Below are 19,944 nucleotides of genomic sequence, written 5' to 3'. Positions count from 1 at the left end.
TTATTATAGTATAATGTTCGCCTAACAAACTTGCCAAATGAAATCCAAATGATAGATGGCGTACTGAGTGCTAAGAAGAGAAAACAAAGGGTAGAGCCAGATAATATATAATTTTTACGATCTAGATTCAGGTTTTTATGCTGCATAAGCATTTTATTGGAAATTAGACTTTGTTTTGTACATTTCTCTAGCATCTGAGTCCAAAGTGGACATTTCTCTCATTGTAAGTTTGATAATTTTCCTATCTTAAGATACCTGAACATTTGGCCTGAAAAGATGCCAATTAGTATTTCTGTTCTACAGTTTTTTCTCCATTTTCCATATAACCCAGGCCCAACCTTCTGGCGCATGGTGCTGTTTATTGCAACACTTGAGTCTGGGTGTAGATAGGCAATGTGATGTCGTCACAGAAGAGGGTATTTCTTTTATCTTGTTGCCACCTAGTGTTGTAAATAGGGATTTAAACTGATAGAGCCTGTACAGCTCTTGTACAAACTTGTTTTCACAGAACACGTTTACTATTTTCCCTTTGAGAATGGAGAGCAGAATTTATTGAGGGCAATAGCAAAAGCACAAGTGGGAGGAGAGCTCCTGTAGCCACAACCAGGTTCAAACATCAGAAATTTGAGAGTAGCAACACTGATCTCTTTTTCACATTTGTGGGGTAGAGAGGAGAGCATCCTTCAGCAGGGAATTTTGCACCTATGGTATAATCACCTTGCTTTTTCTAAGAGAGGTCTAACTCATGAATTTTTAGTTTTTGGAAGGCATTTTTGCACATTTCTCTTCATCCAACCCAGATCAATGGCCAGAGTTTAATCCCTCTTTTTATGCATCTAGTAGGCAGGCAGGGATCAAGCTGGTCCAAAAGTTACCCTGTTTAAAATCTGAAAATGTCTGAAAGCACCGGAGCATTTCTCCATGTGTCTAGGTGCCCAGTGTGCCATGCTTTGGCTGTGAAACACCTTCCCAGCCCGGAGGTGATCAGGGTAGCTTCTATGGCTGGGAGACAGCCAACCTGTGCTAAGAAAAGATGTTTTCTCAGCATACAAGGGAGGTTTGGTTATGTGCTACTGTAGAAACACATAGAAGACATCTATGATCAATCGTTGTCTTTTAAATTGTGGCCTGAGGGGATGAAAGAGCACCTCTTAAATCACTTTCTCCCTCTGCACAGTGGGAGAGGGTTGCAGTGTTTTCTCAGAGCAAGAACCCTGGGTTCAGCTCAGCCCCAAAGCAGGAAGGGAGGAGACTTTATCTTTGTATTCGCTTTTTCCTGGAATGGGCCAAAGGCCAATTTTGTCCTCATTGCAGCTTGGGCCAATATTGAGAGTTTCCCTAAATCACACCTTATTCATCCTAATAACAGCTGTTCAGTGAATAATCTTGCAAAGTGATGTCTTGGCACCTTGCCCTGTTCCCCCTCTCTCTGTGATTAACTGGTGCTTGGCTTATTCCTCACTCCTCTGCTAACAGCATCTCTAGCATTGTTAAGGGGGAAAAAACCCAAACACAGAAGAGCTTTTCAACCTCTTTGTCTTGCTGTTCTTTTTATAATGGCTCTTTGTTTCTCGCTCCCCATACATTTGTATCCCCTTTCACTCACTGACAGTATTGGTTTAGTTTTAACTTACCACTGCCTCCACATCCAAACAAAAATAAATAAACATATAATTACTACTGAATAAAGGTCTGTAGTTACTGGAGTCATTGAGAAAACAGAGTTGTTCTTTGTGGAAAATTTAGATGAGGATGAAATACCAAAACGCAGAATATCCTGGATGGTAGAGGAAGTGCTTAGGTACTGTAAAGTGCCTGGTGGTTCTGTAATCTTGTTACCCTCTACAGGTTAGTCTTTCTGAATGGCCTGAATCTCAAGCAGAGCATGGCTCTCTCATCGGCTGAAAAGTGGTAAAGGGGTGTCCTGGTGGTGCTTGTTCACACTGCAAGATGGAAGAGGCAAGAGAGAGCCTGGCTCAGAGCAGAGAATGGTGAGGCAATCCGAACAATGGCTCCCAGGAAGCCCTGGTATGATACCGTCTTGAATCCAGGTCCCGCTTAAGCTCTTATGGCTTCTAAACACAGTCAAAATAAGGATGTTTTCCATAGGAAACAAATACTTGTTCCTTAAAAAGACTGAAAGCCCCAATATTTTTTATGTATTCCAGTGGTCACATCAGTGTCCCTCTGATAATTTGTTTCCTGATGACTTTGAAAACCCTGTTATTTGTGCCAGTGGGATGCAAATCAGGGCTGAGGTAATGGCTGTCATTTAAAAGTCTGAATACCCAACAGGTTTGGCATTTAGATGTCAAGACTTCATTCTAATTTGTGGTAAGACCCTGTTAACTGCTTTTACCATATGCAGGGGCCCTAAAATTGGAACGAACTAAAATCATATTAATTTAACACCCTTTCTATAGTGCCAGAATGTTGGAAAATGTAGTAACATTGGCAATACGTTAGAAAATCAGGCCCGGAGGAATTGCTGTTGAAACCTTCAATGAAGGCTGGCATGGAGGATTGCTTTGTGGGAGCCAGGTGTATCAGTGTATCAGCTATGTGCATTCTGTGTAATTAGACCAGATTTCATTGCTTCAGTGTAGGCCGACCCTAGAGAGCAGAACCTGCAGACAGAAACCTCTACAGAGCCTGTGGAGTTGAACTGGCTTGTGGCTGTTGTACTGTTACCCAGCGGGATTCTAGGTAATGAGAACATTTAAATCGCCTTGTGTTTTATGGCATATCGATATGAGCATCTGATTCAGCAGATGTTTGCGGTTGGTTTGATTTGTTTTACATGTGTTTAGTGCAATAGACTCAAGCTACATAATCCTCGGGGATATCCAAATACGTATGTATGTTTGAAGTACAAAGATCAGCGCGTTGTTATCAGGCAACCAAACCGCTCAGTTCGTGAAATTCATTATCGTTCACTACAACCACAACCAGCCTGATTCACAGTAGGCAACAACAGGCTTGCAAAAGGATCTAAGAAAAAAATAGAGAATACCGTGCTGTGTAGGTGAACAATGCATAAGGGGTGGGGAAGTCTTTCCTGACTGGTGATGACTGACCTGTTACGCTCTTGGTGATTTTGGAGATCGCCTTAGGCGGTGGAGCTGGGAGCAATGGAGGGCTGGGAAGCTGTGCTGGGTTTCTTTCTGGCCCCTTCTGGGGAGAGTCTGTGGATTCAGAAATGAGTAAGGCTTGTGGACTGTCTTCAGATGCTGGCAGACTGGCATCTTCTAATTCTTCCATGGGTGCTGAAGGTTTCTTGGCTAGCAAGAAGATGAATAAAATTAATGGAAAGGGAAGTTAATAACACTGATAGGCCAGGAGACAATGCCAGCAACATTCAGAAAAACAGAACATATGGTACACAGCTAGAAGCACTTATTTACCTTACTGGAAATAATTATTGTGTGAAATAGCCAACTAGCCAAAGCAGGTAAAGAATAAAATGTTTGAGAATATTGAAGAAATGGTAGTTTTGATGTTCCTGAGAAAACAGGTGAGCCTCTCTTACTTTCCATACCTTCCCTTAAGCCTTTTTTCCTTTTCTCTTTTTAATAACGGGGACAGCAAGGGAAAGCAACGTTTGAGAACTGCAGTGAATTTTCTTACAGTGGTGTAGCTGCAATAGCACAGTGTTACTGAGTGAGTGCCAGGAACATACAGCCATAGGGCAAAGACTGTCAACCCTATAACATTACATGAAAGCTGGTTTTCCAATTGCTGTACACATTTATTTTCACAATTTAGTTTTTATCTTATTTAATATACGACTTCAACTTGCATCCTACTGCACCTGACTCCAGAACTGCTGAGCCTTTCCTGAGGCTAAAGCTGATAACCAGGAAAAGTCTGTCATGAAAAGATTTACCAGTGGATCTCAGCAACTAGCACGGAATAGAGAATGGATGAAGTACTTAAGGAAAAATTCAATCACCAAAGCCTTAATTTGAGATGGTGAAGCAGTGCTCATTTCAAGATTGTCTCCTGAAAGATGGCAAAAGCACTTAGCTCTTAAAGTTAGTGCAGGCTGAATCACCGAGTAGTTTGTCAAATGGGGCTGGCTGTGATGAGGGCACAGGGGAACAGATCCAGAAAGGCAAGCAGCTGAAGCAGGGCATGTGTGGAATTTCAGTGAAGTCCAGTGTTAACGTCTTTGAATCCTGCTCAGGTACCAGCTGACTCTGGCAGTGCTTAAAGTTGCCCAGTGCCTCACAGTTTGACTTTCACACTCTGTGCATGTGTGTACAAAGATCACACGATTATTTGCCTTGGTATATGTGGGAGCCACAGACAGGCTTGAGCGACTTGGGCAGGACCTCTCCAGACAGCACATCCAACGACCAGGGGCCCTTCTCCAAATGGGGAGATCCACGTTTAAATCTCCCCTCAGCAGGACATGTGTCCAAACGGTTTGGGCTGGAGAAATGGTAAATCCCGCTCCCTTTAGCAGCCTGGACTGTCAAAGCAAAGTATGTTTCCCTCCAAACCATTCCAGAGCATCTCCTAACATCTCACAGAAGTGTGTACCCACAGCTGCCTCATCACAAACCTTTTCTTGGCTCAGTTTTATGTCTTGTTTGGAATACAAGCTCTCTCTCTCAGCATCCTTGTGTTCAGAGTGCATGGGGAGGCACCAGAGCATTTAGACAGTTGGAAACAATAGCATTGGCAAGATAATAGCATTTAATTTGTTGACAAACAGATTAATGAGTGTGCCTAGAAGTGGAGGAATGAGTATTTGTCATTCAGGAAAGACAGGAAAGTGGAATAAATATACATCATTAGAGGGATTCTTGTAAAACTTGGCTTGATAGGAAAGTCTTATGTGATAGTTGCCTAAATTATTAAAGGAAATAATTTTCTTTAAAATATACATTTCTAGGGAAATGCTTTGTTCTAGTCTGACATCAATTTGTGGTTTTGTTCCTGCTGCATAGAAGAGAAAATGTGGAATAGGAGAAGCGAAAAATTAAGTCACTAATAGGTTACATTATAGAGAGATCAAGAGCTCCAGTAGATGTTAGTAGTGTGACAGGAAAATTAGTCATATTTGGATGTTTTCCCCTGAGCTGAGCGATCCTTTCTGCTGGCAGTAATTTCACTGCCATCAGGAGGCCTGCCTGTGCCACGAGGGGCCGTGCAGCACCGAGGCGGAGGAGCAGCCGTAGCGGTCCTTGCCTGTAGAGAAGGCGAATCTGAACCACGCTTGGCCTCTGGCAAACATCTTTTTGTTTCGGAACTGCATCCTGTTCAGAGAGCGCTATCACAGAAACAGCCATTGTGTGCTGTTGTCTAAAAAAAAAATCCATATTACAGTCCCAGCAAAGAACAGTTTGCTTCTATTTTTTTCCCATGGTTGTTTTTGGTAATAACAGCGCGTTTGACTCAGAGTCTGAGGCAGACCTGAGTCCTGAGTACACAAACCTATTAACAGAGTTCGTACTGGAGAGGGAATGTTATCCTGCTGAACATATTCCAAGGGCTCAGCACTAGACTCCTTGGCAGAGTAGCTAATTATTCGTACAGATGCACTTGTCAAAGCGCTGCCTCACTGGTAGGTAGGATCTGTCCCCTTGGGACTGTCCCCACGCCTGCTGGCTGGGTCGGGTGGGGAGCACTGCCCTGGTTTGCCTAGGCTGTTCTTCTTCTGCGTTAATGAAATGTGAGCTCTACAAACAATCCTTTTTGTTCCCTCCTCTTTCCCTCCTGACCTTCATGCCACATCATCAGGATGAAGTACAGCATATTGGGTATGAAGCAAATATCTTCCTTTTGTTTCTAGCTGGTCAAATGTTCATAGAAACTTGTAGAAAGACACCTACTGCATTGGAGACCTAGGCTGAGCTCGAGGACACAGGTGTTGTAATAAGCTCTGCATTATGATAAACTTCACAATATACTCCAACAGTTTTGAAGACCCTTCTCACCCAATGAGCTCCATAAGGTAAAATCATTAGACAGAAATGCTAGGGTGGACAGAGGGATTAAATTAGTACAGAAATTATTTTAAAACCCAGAGGCCACTGTTGAAGGAGGACTTCCAACAAGCAGGAGTAGTCACAGACCAGGGAGACAGGAGAATGTAATCCTGCTGCTTTTGCTGGAAGCTAGGAAATGATACCTCTGAGGGAGGAAAAGAAATGCAGGAGGAAGGAAAGGTTATGCCAGGGAGACAATAAAAAGAACTAGCATTAGAGAGAAATGTAAGAAATAGGGATGATTTGGAAAGCCTCGATACATGATTTTGAATGCAGTGGAAGGTGTATTTTAAGTTATAGTACTAGGTTTTAGAGAGCCATAATGTTAAATATATGCATTTTAGTGCCATATTTCCCAGATAGTCTGTCCCAACGATAACTAGAACTTCAGAGAGCAATTTGCTCAATGAAACACTCTAGGAGAGAGTATTGCTGCTAGTAATAGCAGTGCCTGAGGTATTCTGGTCAAGATCTTGATCTGCTTGTTCTAAAACACTGAACAGGAAAAGGAAGATTGAGTGGGTTTTACCCCAGTGAATTTTTAGAGTGATACAAAAACAAACACTCCATAGAGATTGAATAGAAAGGAAACATCATTAAGGGCATGTATTAATAGAAGCTGTGTATGTCCAGTTCTCTATTTTTCCTCTATTTTAAGACACAAGAGAGGATAAATCTCTAGAAGCCCACATATAGTGCTTTGGGATACTTCTCAATGTGCTAACAGATAGCTGAAACAAAGGTGATGGAAAGGAGTTGCTACGCTTATAAAAAATCTTTGTGATGAACAAACATGAGAATGGGGAGTACCTTCTGGGAGACAGGAGCATTTCTGTTGTCAAATCTATTAAGAGTAGAGTGGAGTGGGGCTAGAAATGGGCCAGAAAAGCAATATTACATAAAAGCAAAACAGCAAAAATGAACAAAATTGCGTGAGTCATGGCGATGGAAAGGACTGGAGAAAGAAATGGGAAAGGCTAAAGCAAAGAAAATGAAAACCCTTTAGAGGATGACTTCCATTCTGAGCTGCTGAAGCAGTGTGAGGGCAGCATCACTCTGCGAGACCCAGCAGGTGGGGGGGGTGGGGGGGGGACTTGGAGGACGTGGCTGGGGGATAGGACCCTAAAGAGCATGGGGCATGCGCACGTAGGATGGAAAACAAAAGCCAGTTGGGGAAGGCGTAAAGATTGACCAGAGTGGATGGGCAGGAAGATCAGCAAGCACTGCATGGCACTCCTCACAGCCTGGGATCAAGTGTTATCTTTGGATCTACGCATTTCTTGGTTGTCAGGAAGCACACAGAAACCCTCCTGCTGCTGGGCTGTCCCTGGCTGCCCTGGTCCCATTGAGCTGCTTCACAGATGAACTTTGCACGAAAGGAGCTTGGTGTAGTTTATTTGTACTCGTGACATTGAACTGCACTTGTATTTGCAGGGTAATGGATATTGTAAGTTGTGCATGGATGTTGCTCCTTGAGCCAGGACAGGCAACTTCAGCCTTGGCACAGAAGTTTGAGAAATGTTTTTGAGAGAAGCTTGTTTCATCTTCACAGCAGTCACTGCTAATACCAAAGGGGCATCATGCCAAGATTGGATTGTCACATAATCCAACTAATCCCATTATGCCAAGCTTTGTGTGGTCCCTCAGTTTGGTAGCAGTCTCAAAAAATGACTTATAAAATAATGCTTGCTAACCTGGCATGGGGAAGCTGAGCAGAACAAGGTGCTCAGACTCTCTACCACTGGTGTATATGATTGCTCATGCAGCGGCTCAGCATAAATATATCTTTTAACATTTTATTATTTTTTAAAACATCTTTATCCAATACCTGCATCTTCTTTCAGCTCATCCAAATGCAGCTCCTCACCAAGGGAGGTCACATTTGTTGTGGCTGCTGTTGTACTCTCTTGCTGCATCTCTTCAGAGTCAAGTGCCTGGCACACAGGAGCTGGAGGGTCACTCTGCGTTGCTCTCATGGCATCATCACCAGTGCAGGCTTTGCCTTCAGTATCTACAACACCAAATCATTTAATCTTAACTAAACCACGAGCAGTGAAAGCGGAACCCCCCTGCTATCCTCACTGGGAGAGTGAGTCTCAAAGCTGCAAGTAGTTTCAGTAAGTGGTTAGGAGACTGAGGTGTGTCATACAGCAGCACCTGATTTCTGAAAGTGCTGAACATCTGCAATGTAAACCCATGGACACCAGCCCATCTGGACACTAATATACACCCTGTTTTCTAGACACGGCATCTTTTTCTGTGGGCACCCAGCAGCCCAGGCAAATGGCCATTGTGCATGTACAAGAAGGCCACTGTGCTCTGGAAGCACCTGGCGTGCAGGAGAGGAGGCAGTTCCTTTCGTGAGCAGAGCTCCCGTGTAGCACGGGCACAGGTTGCTCTGACATGTCCGTGTCGTGTCAGGCTCCATACACAGCACGCTGCCATCCAGCTGCCCCGGCAGTAATCCCGGAACCTCGCAGAGGACAAGGCTGCTAGTATTCCCTACCGAAGTGTAGGTTTGAGCACAGCATTAGTTACTGAGCTTTAGAAAGCGTGTCTTGTGTGATTGAGCTGATCAGAAATTCAAATCCCTCCTCATGCAGACCTAGAAACTGCTCCCTTTGCTTACTCTGAAGGATTTTTGTGCCAGTGATCCCTGCAGCTGTACGCATCCTGATGACTGAAGCTTTTCTAGCATTCTCCTATTCAGGCAAGATTCCTCAGAATACAAACTAGCCTTTTACTGCACGACTCTCTCAGAATTTACAAGATCAACACCACCGTGGCAAATCAAAGCAATTACTTCACCCTGCAGCCAGTGCTCCATGCTGATGGCCACGTCTGCTGTCCACCCTGACCTCCTCCCCTGTGTTTCTCAGCCCTCGACACTCTTTTCTGGAAGCTTGTGACAGGGCTGTGTTTTCTTGCAATGATATCATGACAAGTTTCTTGAACATTGATTTAAAACAGCTAGCACTTGTAGCTATCCCTTTTTAATACTATTTGGACAATCTGCGGAGTAATTTATTGCCCTTTTGGGGAAAGGGTATCGGGTTTTGGCCCAGAGATGCTGCGGAAGGGTTGCAGTATTTTTGTACGCTGAGCTCACTCAGTCTGCCTCATAATCACGTTTGGTGAAAAGTTACTGTTCTTAAAATAGCCCCTGCAGTAGCACAGTTGCTATGATACAGGGAAGGGGAGGGGGAAAAAGTTCATTGCCTACATTTCAGCTCGTTGTGAAGGCAGCCTATACATAATCACCGGTGTATTAACAGCCGCCTGCGTTACTTGACAGGCAGTCCTTACCTCTCGGTGCACAGCTACATCTGAGCGGTTTTGTGCTCACAATGGGGAGGAATGTTGGGGGAAGCTCCCTAAGAGTATTCAAGGTAACTCCACTTTGCACGTTCCTCACATCCTTCAGACAGGCAAGCTGCTGACAGCTGTGCCACAATAGAGCTGCAGAGACGAGCTCCTTCGGATCCCGGCCGTGGAAGTGCAGTGACTAATTGAAGTAATGACAAGCAGAAGACAGCCCTCTGCTGAGGGACGTCTGAGGCTCGCAGCAGTGATGGTCTCGGTCAAAAGGAAGCAACTTGTGCTTAAATCAAAGTGGACCTGCTGCTTTGATTGGCAGTGGTTCCTAGCTTGATTTTACAGAGAGTCTGGGAGTGGGAGAAAGCACAAACCTCAGATCCCCTGGTAAGGAAAGCAGCAGATAGTCCTGGGAATTGCAAAGTAATCGGAAGAAGCAGTGTTGGGATTTATCTGGGAGTGAATCTCCCTGCAGCCTGTGACCAAGTGAAGCCATATTTCACATCCAGGAGATTCGAAGGGGCAGCTCGGTGTTTGTGTGAGCAGAGAGGGGGGCAGAAGGGGCCCGGCTGCGTACCTTGGTCTGCGCAGTGTGTCTGGGCAGCTGTGTTTTGGGGTTGTGTGAGGAGAAAGGGTGACACAACCTGTTAGGATGACTCATCACCGAAGCACGGATGGTGCAATTTCACCCTGGGCTGCTCACAGATTGAGGCAGATTCTGTGCGAGCTTCATGGTTTGCTCTGAGCCATGTAGCCCAGCTCAAAATGCTGCTCGACAGAACTTGTGCTGCGAAGCTGGACCGGGACACGGCTGTTGTGAACGCATGCAGCAGGTCTGCGTGTTTCTCAGGCTAGAGCTTTGTCCCGGTTTGGACTGTTAATGAAAGGGAGCAGGAGCCAGGGCTCTGGAAGTGGAGTAGAGCCTGATGAAATAGAGGGATTTAGGGATTTACTGTAGTCTTTTTAGCATAGTATTGCTGCTTTGACAGCTGCAACTTACTGCATAAATGAGGACTTAGCTGTGAAACTGCTGCCACTTCAGCTCCGTCCAAGTAGGGCACTAATCATTTACTGAGAATTATTTGGGTCAATTTTTGATACCAGTTAATAAGCTGCTTCTACTGATAATACAATAAAATAACCCTGGAGATTCACAACACTCCATGTGAAGAAAAATAACTTGCAGGGAGCTGCAGTGTCCTTCAACTGACTGTCAGCCATGCTTTCCTTTCTGGGCACGGGGTGGTACTGTAAGTTGGTGGGATGTTCACAGGAGCTCTGTGCGGCTTCACTGGAGACAGGTAGGCAGAGGAACCTGGAGAGTCTCTTTGCAGCGGCCTTTGTGAAAGCGCAGCTTGTCATCATTCCTTTCATTTTAACTATTTTTATTTTGTTTAAAAGATCTTGCAACTTAGCATCCTCTGTGCTCGTCCCCGCCGGTTCTTTATGCACACAAAAGGTTTATCAGCTCACTATTATTATCACAGTTTAACGTGCTCTATAGAAGTTTTATTTTACTGCTGTTTCGTAATGCTCAGATAACCATGCTTTCAAATCCATAGATTATGGGGAAAACTTCCATGCCCTTAGCAGACACAGGGTGTATTTTTCTAGTGGGTAGTGCTGATGCGCTGACAGGACAATTAATTGTCTAGAATGAGAGACAGAAAGAGCTCAATGGACAGGAATTAAAAATGAGCCTTCTAAAACCTTCCAGTTTAGAATAAGCTGATGGTTTGATAGATTTTGTAACTTGAACATAAAACTCATATTAAAATATATCTAATAAAATAAGTGCATTACCGCAATGAAAAAAAATGCTGTTTAAAATGCTCTTTTTCTGATTCTTCAGTTGTACAGTTCCACTCCAGCCTAGCATCACTGAGTATTGTCCCACAGCCTATTTATAGGCACAGCGTTCATTTTATACAAAGAAACCCAATTATTAGTTTCAAAGAACATCATTTCTATCTACCAGATTGGTCAAACTTAAAAGGCCAGTCTTCACGACAGTGCTTTCTGCTGTAGAGGTTTCAAAGTGAAGAGGGATTTGTTTAATCTCTGTTTAGGTGGAAGTGGCAATTGGGATGCTGTCCATAACGTTGGGAGCTCGCTTGATCTGGCAGAATAGTCACTCAGATCTCTGTGTCCCTTGAGCATCTGCCAGGGCTCTGGAGCAGGGCTATACAGAACCACAGACCTTTGTGTGTGTATCTGACACGTCATCATCTTTCATTCAGTGACTTCTGCTGAACCTGATTTGTACTCAGGAAAACTTTAAAATGCCACTACCAAGTGCTTCACTTTTCCACGTGGATGCAAAGCAAAGCACGGGGGATGGCAATGTGCTTTGATGCAAACTTTTCTTTTTTACCGGAAAGACAGCTGTAAACGTCAGATTAGTATCATTTAATGAGATTTGGATTCATAGGCTGTACACGTTAGCTTCCCTGCTGAATGCATCTGTATGTTTAAGTTTATATTTACACCAATTTAAGCTGACTTTCTTGGCGGTCGGATTTAGCTAGGTTTAGAGGAATTGCATACGTAACAGCTCACATTCACACCATGTAAAAATCCAGTGAAGCTGGAGTTGCGTTCAAGGTGATAAACCATCAAAAATTAAACTGTATGGACTGCTTACAGCAGAGAGGAATCAGAAGAATTCAATATTAGGCAGTTTTTCTGTAACGTGCTTGGATTTAAGATCTTCCTTTTATTTGATTGTTAGTTTTCTTCTTTTGAAGACTTTTCCTATTGCACCAAAAAAGATTTGATTTAAAAAGAAAAGTTTTTCCTTACCCTGTTCCATCATCTCCAGAAGGCCTTTCTTAATGAGTTCATCCCGACCTTGTCGTGCTGTCATCTTCTTCTCCAGCACTGCAAGAAGTAGTAGCATGACACAGCACCAGTTAACAGAATATTCGTATATCTCAATGAGAGCTATAATAAGGAAATTCCCTCTGGTCTTAACTACTGCGTGCTTGGATAGAACTGCAGGAAATTCTGGGGGTGCACGGACTGGTCAGCCTGTTTTGTACCCTTTCTTTTGTTAAAGTAGTTCAGACACCCACATACAGAGCTGAATTTATGATCTAACCTGCTGCCTGATCACGCTGAGTGCAGAATGACGGGTATGAGGGCCTTCGTGCTGTTTGATGCAAGATGTTAGAGCTGCCTCAGGAGGTGGTGGCCCTCACCGTGACAGTCCTCAGGGCGCTGGGCAAGTGGAGGGAATCACATCACCCTATTTTAGCACGTGAGTTTGTCTCCTTACTGATCTCCTGGGACATCCCTGGAGACCAGTGAGAGTGCACAGTGCTATGTGCTGGGCTCCTCCGCTGCAGAGACAGCTGCTTGAGGGAAGGAACTTCACATGCTGTAGCTCCCTCCTGTCACTTTTCATAATGTTATTGTGACCTAAATAATCTTCACCCCAAATAAAAGGGATGACGACACTTGCAGACATAAATGTAGCCTATTTGGAGAAGAGACAGCCCATGAAAAGCAGTCTGTATTGAGGCTTGTGCTTCACTCTGACCGTTTCTTTTAGATGTATTATATTGCGTTACATAGGAAGTAAGCCTATACGGGCTTTTCTAGCCTTAAATGTCATGAATTTCCAACATGCTGGAATTTCTGATTTAGGTTTATGTCAGGTCATCATTAGTGCTTCCTGTGTTAGGAAATTTCACCCAAGCTAAGCTTTGCTTTCTGCAGCTTCAGACTGTCATTCTCATCGTACCTGCAGAGGTCTGCTTTAGTTTCTCATTCTTCTTTTTCCTCCACTTCCATGGTTTGAAGATCCTGCCCAGTGTTGCCAGCTTGCTGTTTCTCCTCACTGGCGGAGTTCTAATCCCTGAGACCAAGTAGTCAGAACGCATTGCAGGGGACTGCTCCATCTCATCTGAGAAGGGAAGAGAGAGGAAAGCCAGCAGTTAGACAGATTGCTTCAGCAAAAAGGCAGGTGAATGGAGGCTCCTCAGCTAACACGTATTCGGTCTAGTCACCAAAGTAAGCACCGTAAGACTTTGTCACTGTATTGCCGGAGCCAGCAGCCAGGCTGAGGGATGGCAGCCAGAGGCATTCAGCCTTGCTGTGCCAGCCCGGTGCTTCCTCCCGGCTGCAGCCTTGCACAGCACCCCTGTGGATACCAAATGAGTATCTGCACTGCTGTTGTCCCTCAGGGATCTCTCTAGGCTATTATTCAGGCCCACAGAGAGGGAGGTGTGCTTAATTTGTACACCCTGTGCTTTATTCCTTCTCTTTCCTGACTTTAACCATGCTGGCACTCACCAAGGGAGCGGTGTTGCTCTCCCTCCCAAGAGCTGTGTAGCTGCACATTACAGCCTTTTGAAACATGGAGAGCTGGGTGCTCCCGAGAGCTTTAGTAGGAGCAGTAGAAATTTAACACATCTGCAAATTAGGCCCACGCAAACTCCAGTTAATCACATAAATGTAATGTTCATTTAGAAAAGTTTAGACCTTTATGAAAAGCTGAGAGTGTGTGAGAAAGCTCAGGTCCCCTCTGAATTCCCAGCTTCCATTTCTGTTCTCAGGTCACAGGATATTTCTGCCTGTTAAATGAACTCTCTTCACATAAGCTAGCACAGAACACACTGACATGTGTGAGCTAATGCTGTTCTATAAGAACAGTTTGTTTGATATGTGCTATGTAAATAAAATCCTACAACTATTGTGCAAATTTATTCCTTGAGGAAGCTAAGGGAAAAATTCTTTCCCTTTTGTCCTGCCAAGCCACAGGAATCCACAGATAATACTTCAGCTGGAAAAGCAATTTAGGTATTTTTAATATTTTGTCTTGAAAATACACTCAAAGCTTTGCTTAAAGACAAATCCTGTGTGAAACAATATACACTGACTATTCACAGTTGTGTGCTGGCCAGTACCACGAAAGAAGGAAGCCCAGTTCCATCAGTGGTGTTACTGGTGGCTGTACTGAGGTTTGTGTTTGAGCACCAGTGCAGTGACTGGTAAAAGCAGCTGTGCTAAGTGATCAGACATAGGACACAAATAAAAACTGAATGACAATTTGTATTTTTTCCTACAATCAGTCTAAATAAGCAGTGTGGAGCTATGGACATGTGCACGTTTCCATGTAATTTCTCTCTGAAACATTTATCATAAATTGCTTTATGACTGGAAGATAAAAACTATACAGCATCTTCTAGGCTTTGTTTTTAAGCTAACAGGGCGAAAATGCTTAAATCACAGCATGGAGGTGGGGATTTCCAAGTAAACAGGAAACAATTTGGGGGAGATTATTAAACACAGCAGGGGAATGAACACATTCCTCCTCTTCCATTTAATTTTGAAAATACTGGTAAGAGAGATGAATCATTCAGTGGGGGCAAACTGAAAACCTGGCCATGTGAACTACCAGAACAGGGAAAAAGCTGAAACTTTTTTTTTTCTCTCCCACTGTACATGCCTGGTGAATTTCTCTTTCAACGTAGTTGAATGAGACAAAAGATTCTCTAAACTCATAGAGTTTATCTTGGGTTTAATTTAGAATAGCTTTTAAATGTACATAAAAATCTATTTCAGCTTCTGAAATAATCATGTCTACCCAAGGTGCTCTTTATGGTTAGCAGTCTGGAGGTCAATATTAAGAAGTTGAGAACAGAAACTAGCACAGAGCCTAGCACAGGGGGAGGGCAGTAGCCTACAGAGTACAGTCAGAGTGCCAAGATATCATGCTTCTTCCCTAATTGCATATTCAAAACTAAGAAGTATCACAGAAATAAGCTTTGAAGAAGTAGAGCTGCTCTTGATTATGGAGATGGCAATGAGAATGGAAAATGGCAGAGAAGATCTGCTATTAATTTGCTATTATGATTGCTTTAAAGCTGTAATAGAAGCCTCAGAAAATAACATTTGGCCATTGCTTGTGACATCCCTCGAGTGGGAATGGAAATGTTCATAAAATTAGCTCCTCTCCAAAGAGCTGTAGATCAGACTGTAAATCAGAGCCTTGGCCCTGGAAGTTTTTTTCAGTGGTGTAGGACAGACAGCCTGAGCTCCGCCATCCCTGTCTGCCTGTGAGGCTGCGCTGCTGTTTGAGCGCTTCCTCTCGTTGCTGGAATTTCTCAAGCATGTAAGTGAAGATTACAGAAGGATCGGACTTAGAGCAGTACCTTGGCAAGTGGCTGGTCCTGCTGCATTTCATTCAGGATGTAGGTGTCTGCAAAGTGTTTTAGGCATTATCCACATGTAGCATGAGATCGCTTTACCGTTTTTGCCAGATAGGAGGGGATTTAGATGGAACCAAGAAGCCATTCAAACCCAAACCTGCGTGTCCCTAGCTATGTCTGTTATGTCTGTTATCCCACATATTCCCCTAGGAAAGAGAATGGGGAGATACTGCAAAAGCACTAAGAGTTCCTAAATGCCCTGCAGTAGTCAATGCTTCTGTACTTTCCACCAGCCTTGCAAATGGGGCTTCTTCCATCCCCTTCTGTCTTCCATCCCCTTCTGCCATCTTGGCTCTGGAAATGTAAAGATTTATACCTTGGACGGGTCACAGATGAAATGCACATCAATCACTAAAGAGAGGATAGTAGCTAAAACAAATGTTCCGGTGGAGGTTTTCATTGGCTTTTAAAATTTATTAATGCTTTCTCAGATGGTACAGACAGTTCTTAAGCAAATGGTTTTATCACCTGGTACATTCTCACCATATGCAGTTCCTACACTGTACATTTGGAGAGATGGACACAAATAAAAATAGACAGAGACACGGTAAGACAGATGTCCTGAAGTCATAAATAACATGGAAATGGTCTCACTGGCAATAAGAATCAGAAGAAAGCCCTTGGAGCTCCTCGTTTCTAGTCAGTTCCTTTCTTCTTGGGTGTGGGTTGGCTGCTTGGGAGATGAGTTGACAGCACAAAAAGCAGTTCCCACGTACAGCAGCGAATGCTGAAGGAGCAGGCGCATCTAAATACCAGCCAGCTCCTGCAGCCAGCAAGCTGCCAAGACTTGCCAACCCTCCAACCACTCTGTGAAGTATTCAGCACATTTTTTAATCTGCAGTCGATATTTTAATTATGCTAACTGTTCTGTGGAATAATGCGGTTATTTCTCCCAGAGCCTGATAGCCTGGGGCCAGGCCGTGCAATTACATGGAGGATGTCTGTGAAATATAAACAGCCAAGAGCCAAGTCGGGACTCTCCAAATAGGCAGGGAAAAACGAGCAACAGCTTAACTAGCTGCGTAACGGGTAAGGATGAGGGACGGTCCTTACGCGGGGCCAAGTCAGCACGAGCTTAACCCCCAGCACACCAGCCCAGCGCAGGGAGGCCAGGCTTGGCTTGGCCCTTAGTGGTGAGATAAACCAGTCGGTCCCACGCTGTCCCCCAAGGACGCAGTTCAGCCCCGGTGGGCCAGGGCATTAGCTCTGACTGGCGTTTGTTGGCTTTTTCTATTGAAATTAGTTTGAGTCCCTGGTGTACCCTGCAGAGGGCAAAGGCTCCTGTGCTGGAGCTCTGCATCCAAAACAAACTCCTCATCTATCACACGCCCATCTGGTGAGGCTGGGCAAGCGTTCCTCACGGTGCTAGCTGGGGTGATTCCTACAGCTCCTGACATTGGCCAGCAGTATGAGTGGTCTGACGTCTGAGGCAGCGCATCAGACAAGGGGAGAGGTTCTGACCCGATGGGTAGTGCTCTGCAGTGCTGCTCTGCGCTGCAGAATAAGCCAGGCAAGAGAGAAGAAGGAAAGAAACCATAACATTTGTCATGTTTGGCTTCAGTGCCTGACCCCTCGGAGCCTGAGCATCTGCAGCTTCTGTCTACCTCAGTAGCAGCTGTGGTTGATCAGCACTTCTGAAACATGCTCCATTGCTTTCTTCTTTAAAATATTGGGGTAGCATAAAAATGCTGCTTTTCCATTAGTCTCTTCTCTGTAGGAATTGTGCGTGGATTGTGCAGTGTTCCTGCACACAGGAACTCTCCCATTTACTGATAACAAGACCTGGCTCTGTCCCATCCAGACTCCTGCAGAAATGGAGCAAGGTTACTACGAGTCCAGTGAAGTCTGTGTCCAGAATGTGTGATGGGAGAGCGCCCCAGACCTGCACGCAGCCTTCCTTTGTACAGTAGATGTTCTCGGTGCTGAGATGATGATGCTGGGGTGAACCTGAACATTGGGTTCAGTCAGTTGAGTCTAACTTCTTGTCTACTATTATTATTATTATTAGTTTTTTTGATAAGCCAAATAGACTGTCAAATGATGCCTGGGCTGCTGATTACAGCAACTGCAGGCTGTTCTCTGCAGGCTGCAGCATGGCAGCTGGGCACATCAGGAATGCAGAGCTGGGGTATGCTGACCTTGCCCGGAGAGGGGCTGGGAGGGACCTGGGGGACCCTTTTGCGAATACACAAATTGCAACAAGAAGTTTATGGGAAGACGAAGGATGCTGAATTTTAATGTGCTGGGAATTTGTTAACTTCTATTCCTGGTAATGGAAGCTGTGCCTTCCTAAATCCCTTGTGTGCACTTCTAGAAGGGCCACTGAAAAATCTGCAACCTGCAGGCAGTTTAAAAATAACACAGCAGAGAGGAGCTGAAGGCAAATTTGTAAGGCAGGCGTGCTCTGTTTTCTGATGTGTTGGTTTGTGATGCAGCTCTGCATGTTCCCCCCTTTATCATTACTGCATCCATCTTTGCAACCAGATACAAAGTTAAGAAAAAAGGCAAAAGAGGCTCCCTGAGGTCCCCTCCAGAGGGTAGAGACGACGAGTGGAATCAAAATGACCTTTTCAGCTTCTGCGATAGACATGTCTTTGCCCCTGCTAACTCCAGTGCTGCCTAGAATTCGTGTCCCCCTTTAAAAAGGATGCTAAGCAGGATGTCACGGGGAGAGCTGAGCTTTCAAAGGGTTCACCTCTACTACTGGTCGGTCCTGAATCATGCAACCCAGACATTTGTGATGTTAGCCAAGAAACAGCAGTTCTCTACAAAGGTGCTCCGTACAGAGAACGCTTCTTATCTAGTGAGAGAAATCTGTGGGTGGAAGAAGGCAGGGAGGTTGTCTTGGTTTTAAAGTAAGGACTATCCTGAGCTCTGGGAGAGAGAATTAGCAGCAGGAATAAGTCCCTTTTCCTTAGCTCAGCATCCTAAAAGCAGGAAGAACTGAGCACAACGATCGAGTCTCCAGTACAGGGGCAAATTGTTTGTGTCTGGAGCTTTTGAATACTTCTGTTATGTTCCAGAGAAGCAGAATTCAATCTGACGAGCTTTTTTATTGCACTCGTTAGATGTTTCCTGTGATGGAGCTCTTCCTTGTGCTAAAAATGTTTTCTGTCACCTGCGTTTCTGCAGACACGCTCTCTTTGTGAACTCTCTTTGAAAGAAAACTGCAGTGGAATGTTCCAGTTCAAAAGTTTCTATTTCCATTTTTTGTACATGAGGAGTTTTGATTTTTCCAATTTTGAATAACCATTAGAAACTAGAAATCAAAATTATAAATGAGAAAAAAAGCTTTTGATGAACCTGAAATGTATTTAATTTTTGAAGGATTTCAACTGTATTTGGAGTTGTGAATGTTTCAGTGTTGTTTTGCTGTGGTTTGGAAAAAATTTACACTGAATAGTTTGTTAAACAGACAAACTAGTTGGTGATGGTTTGTTTATTTACAGAAGGCAAGGTACCTGAAGTACAGCACTGAATGCAGTCATGAGCTCGTTCTGGACGTACAGCTGCTGACGTGATGATACAGATTGCTGCTGTGATGCAGCACATTTGTTCCACCAGAAAAATATTAAAACAAAGTAGGGGAAATTACAGGACTGAGGTGCAAATTCAGGCATTTACCTAGCCAGATTTCTGGCTTACGTATGGTCAATGGTGTAAATAGCTTTGGCTTAAATTCTTCTCTCTCTGTCCTCAGAATTGTTACCAGTTACAGAATCGCCTGCTCATGATTTCACCTCCCCCAGTAGTTTAATCCTGAAAGGAAGCAGCTGGATAGTGGGCCAGGTTCAGCCACATGATGACTGTGTCATTCACCGAGTTACCTTTGGGAAAATCTGACATACTAAATTTGTGCAGACTTCAGACTCATGGAGATACATGGAGGCAGGGTGAAAACGCTAAGGGAAGTGGCAGAAGGGAGCGGAGTCCTTTATGGGCACCCTACCCAAAACAGCTCTGGGTTCAGCCTTCACAGAGTACAGGCTTTTCTTGGGCTGTATCACCTTCCTTTTAGCCAAGGAGTGTGAATCCTGATTAGGTTTTTACACTTACCCACATGAAAACGTAAGTTACTGTTTTTTCCTTTCCACCTTTCATGTGGGCTCCTGAGCTCGAGCTTCCATTTTCACTTCAAACTCAAAAGTTTGCCATGTATCCTTGTTCTCTGATTTCCACCGCTCTTTAGTACGTTAAGGTATGATTTAACATTTCTCTTTAATTGAAGGAGAAGAAAAAAAAATACATAATTTGTGGGTGGTAGGAGGGGGCTGTGCTTGCCAAGGAAGTTTATTTCCATTCTGTCATGCTGTGCTTCCCTGCAAACTATTTGGATTTCAGAACCAGGTTTAGCTGAAATGAATGGGAGACAGATTATGCTTATCAAAGGAAAGAGAGCAGGGAAGTGGCAACTCCGG

The 19,944-nt window shown here is 44.2% G+C and overlaps 1 protein-coding gene across 2 annotated transcripts in view; it reads right to left on the bottom strand.

The window, feature by feature from the left end:
- PHACTR3 (phosphatase and actin regulator 3) overlaps positions 1-19,944 on the bottom strand; it is a 106,512-nt gene that overhangs the window by 37,552 nt on the left and 49,016 nt on the right. For both annotated transcript variants that reach the window (XM_035343647.1, XM_035343648.1), the window contains exons 2-5: positions 13,057-13,218; positions 12,114-12,191; positions 7,825-8,007; positions 3,078-3,281 (exon numbers count right to left, since the gene is read on the bottom strand). In XM_035343647.1, coding sequence (XP_035199538.1) covers positions 3,078-3,281; positions 7,825-8,007; positions 12,114-12,191; positions 13,057-13,218 — 627 coding nt within the window. The remainder of the gene's footprint in view (positions 1-3,077; positions 3,282-7,824; positions 8,008-12,113; positions 12,192-13,056; positions 13,219-19,944) is intronic.

Source organism: Oxyura jamaicensis, chromosome 20 (genome assembly GCF_011077185.1).
Source record: "Oxyura jamaicensis isolate SHBP4307 breed ruddy duck chromosome 20, BPBGC_Ojam_1.0, whole genome shotgun sequence".
In the NCBI taxonomy this organism is placed as follows: domain Eukaryota; kingdom Metazoa; phylum Chordata; class Aves; order Anseriformes; family Anatidae; genus Oxyura; species Oxyura jamaicensis.
This window is presented reverse-complemented; position numbering and strand designations above follow the sequence as displayed.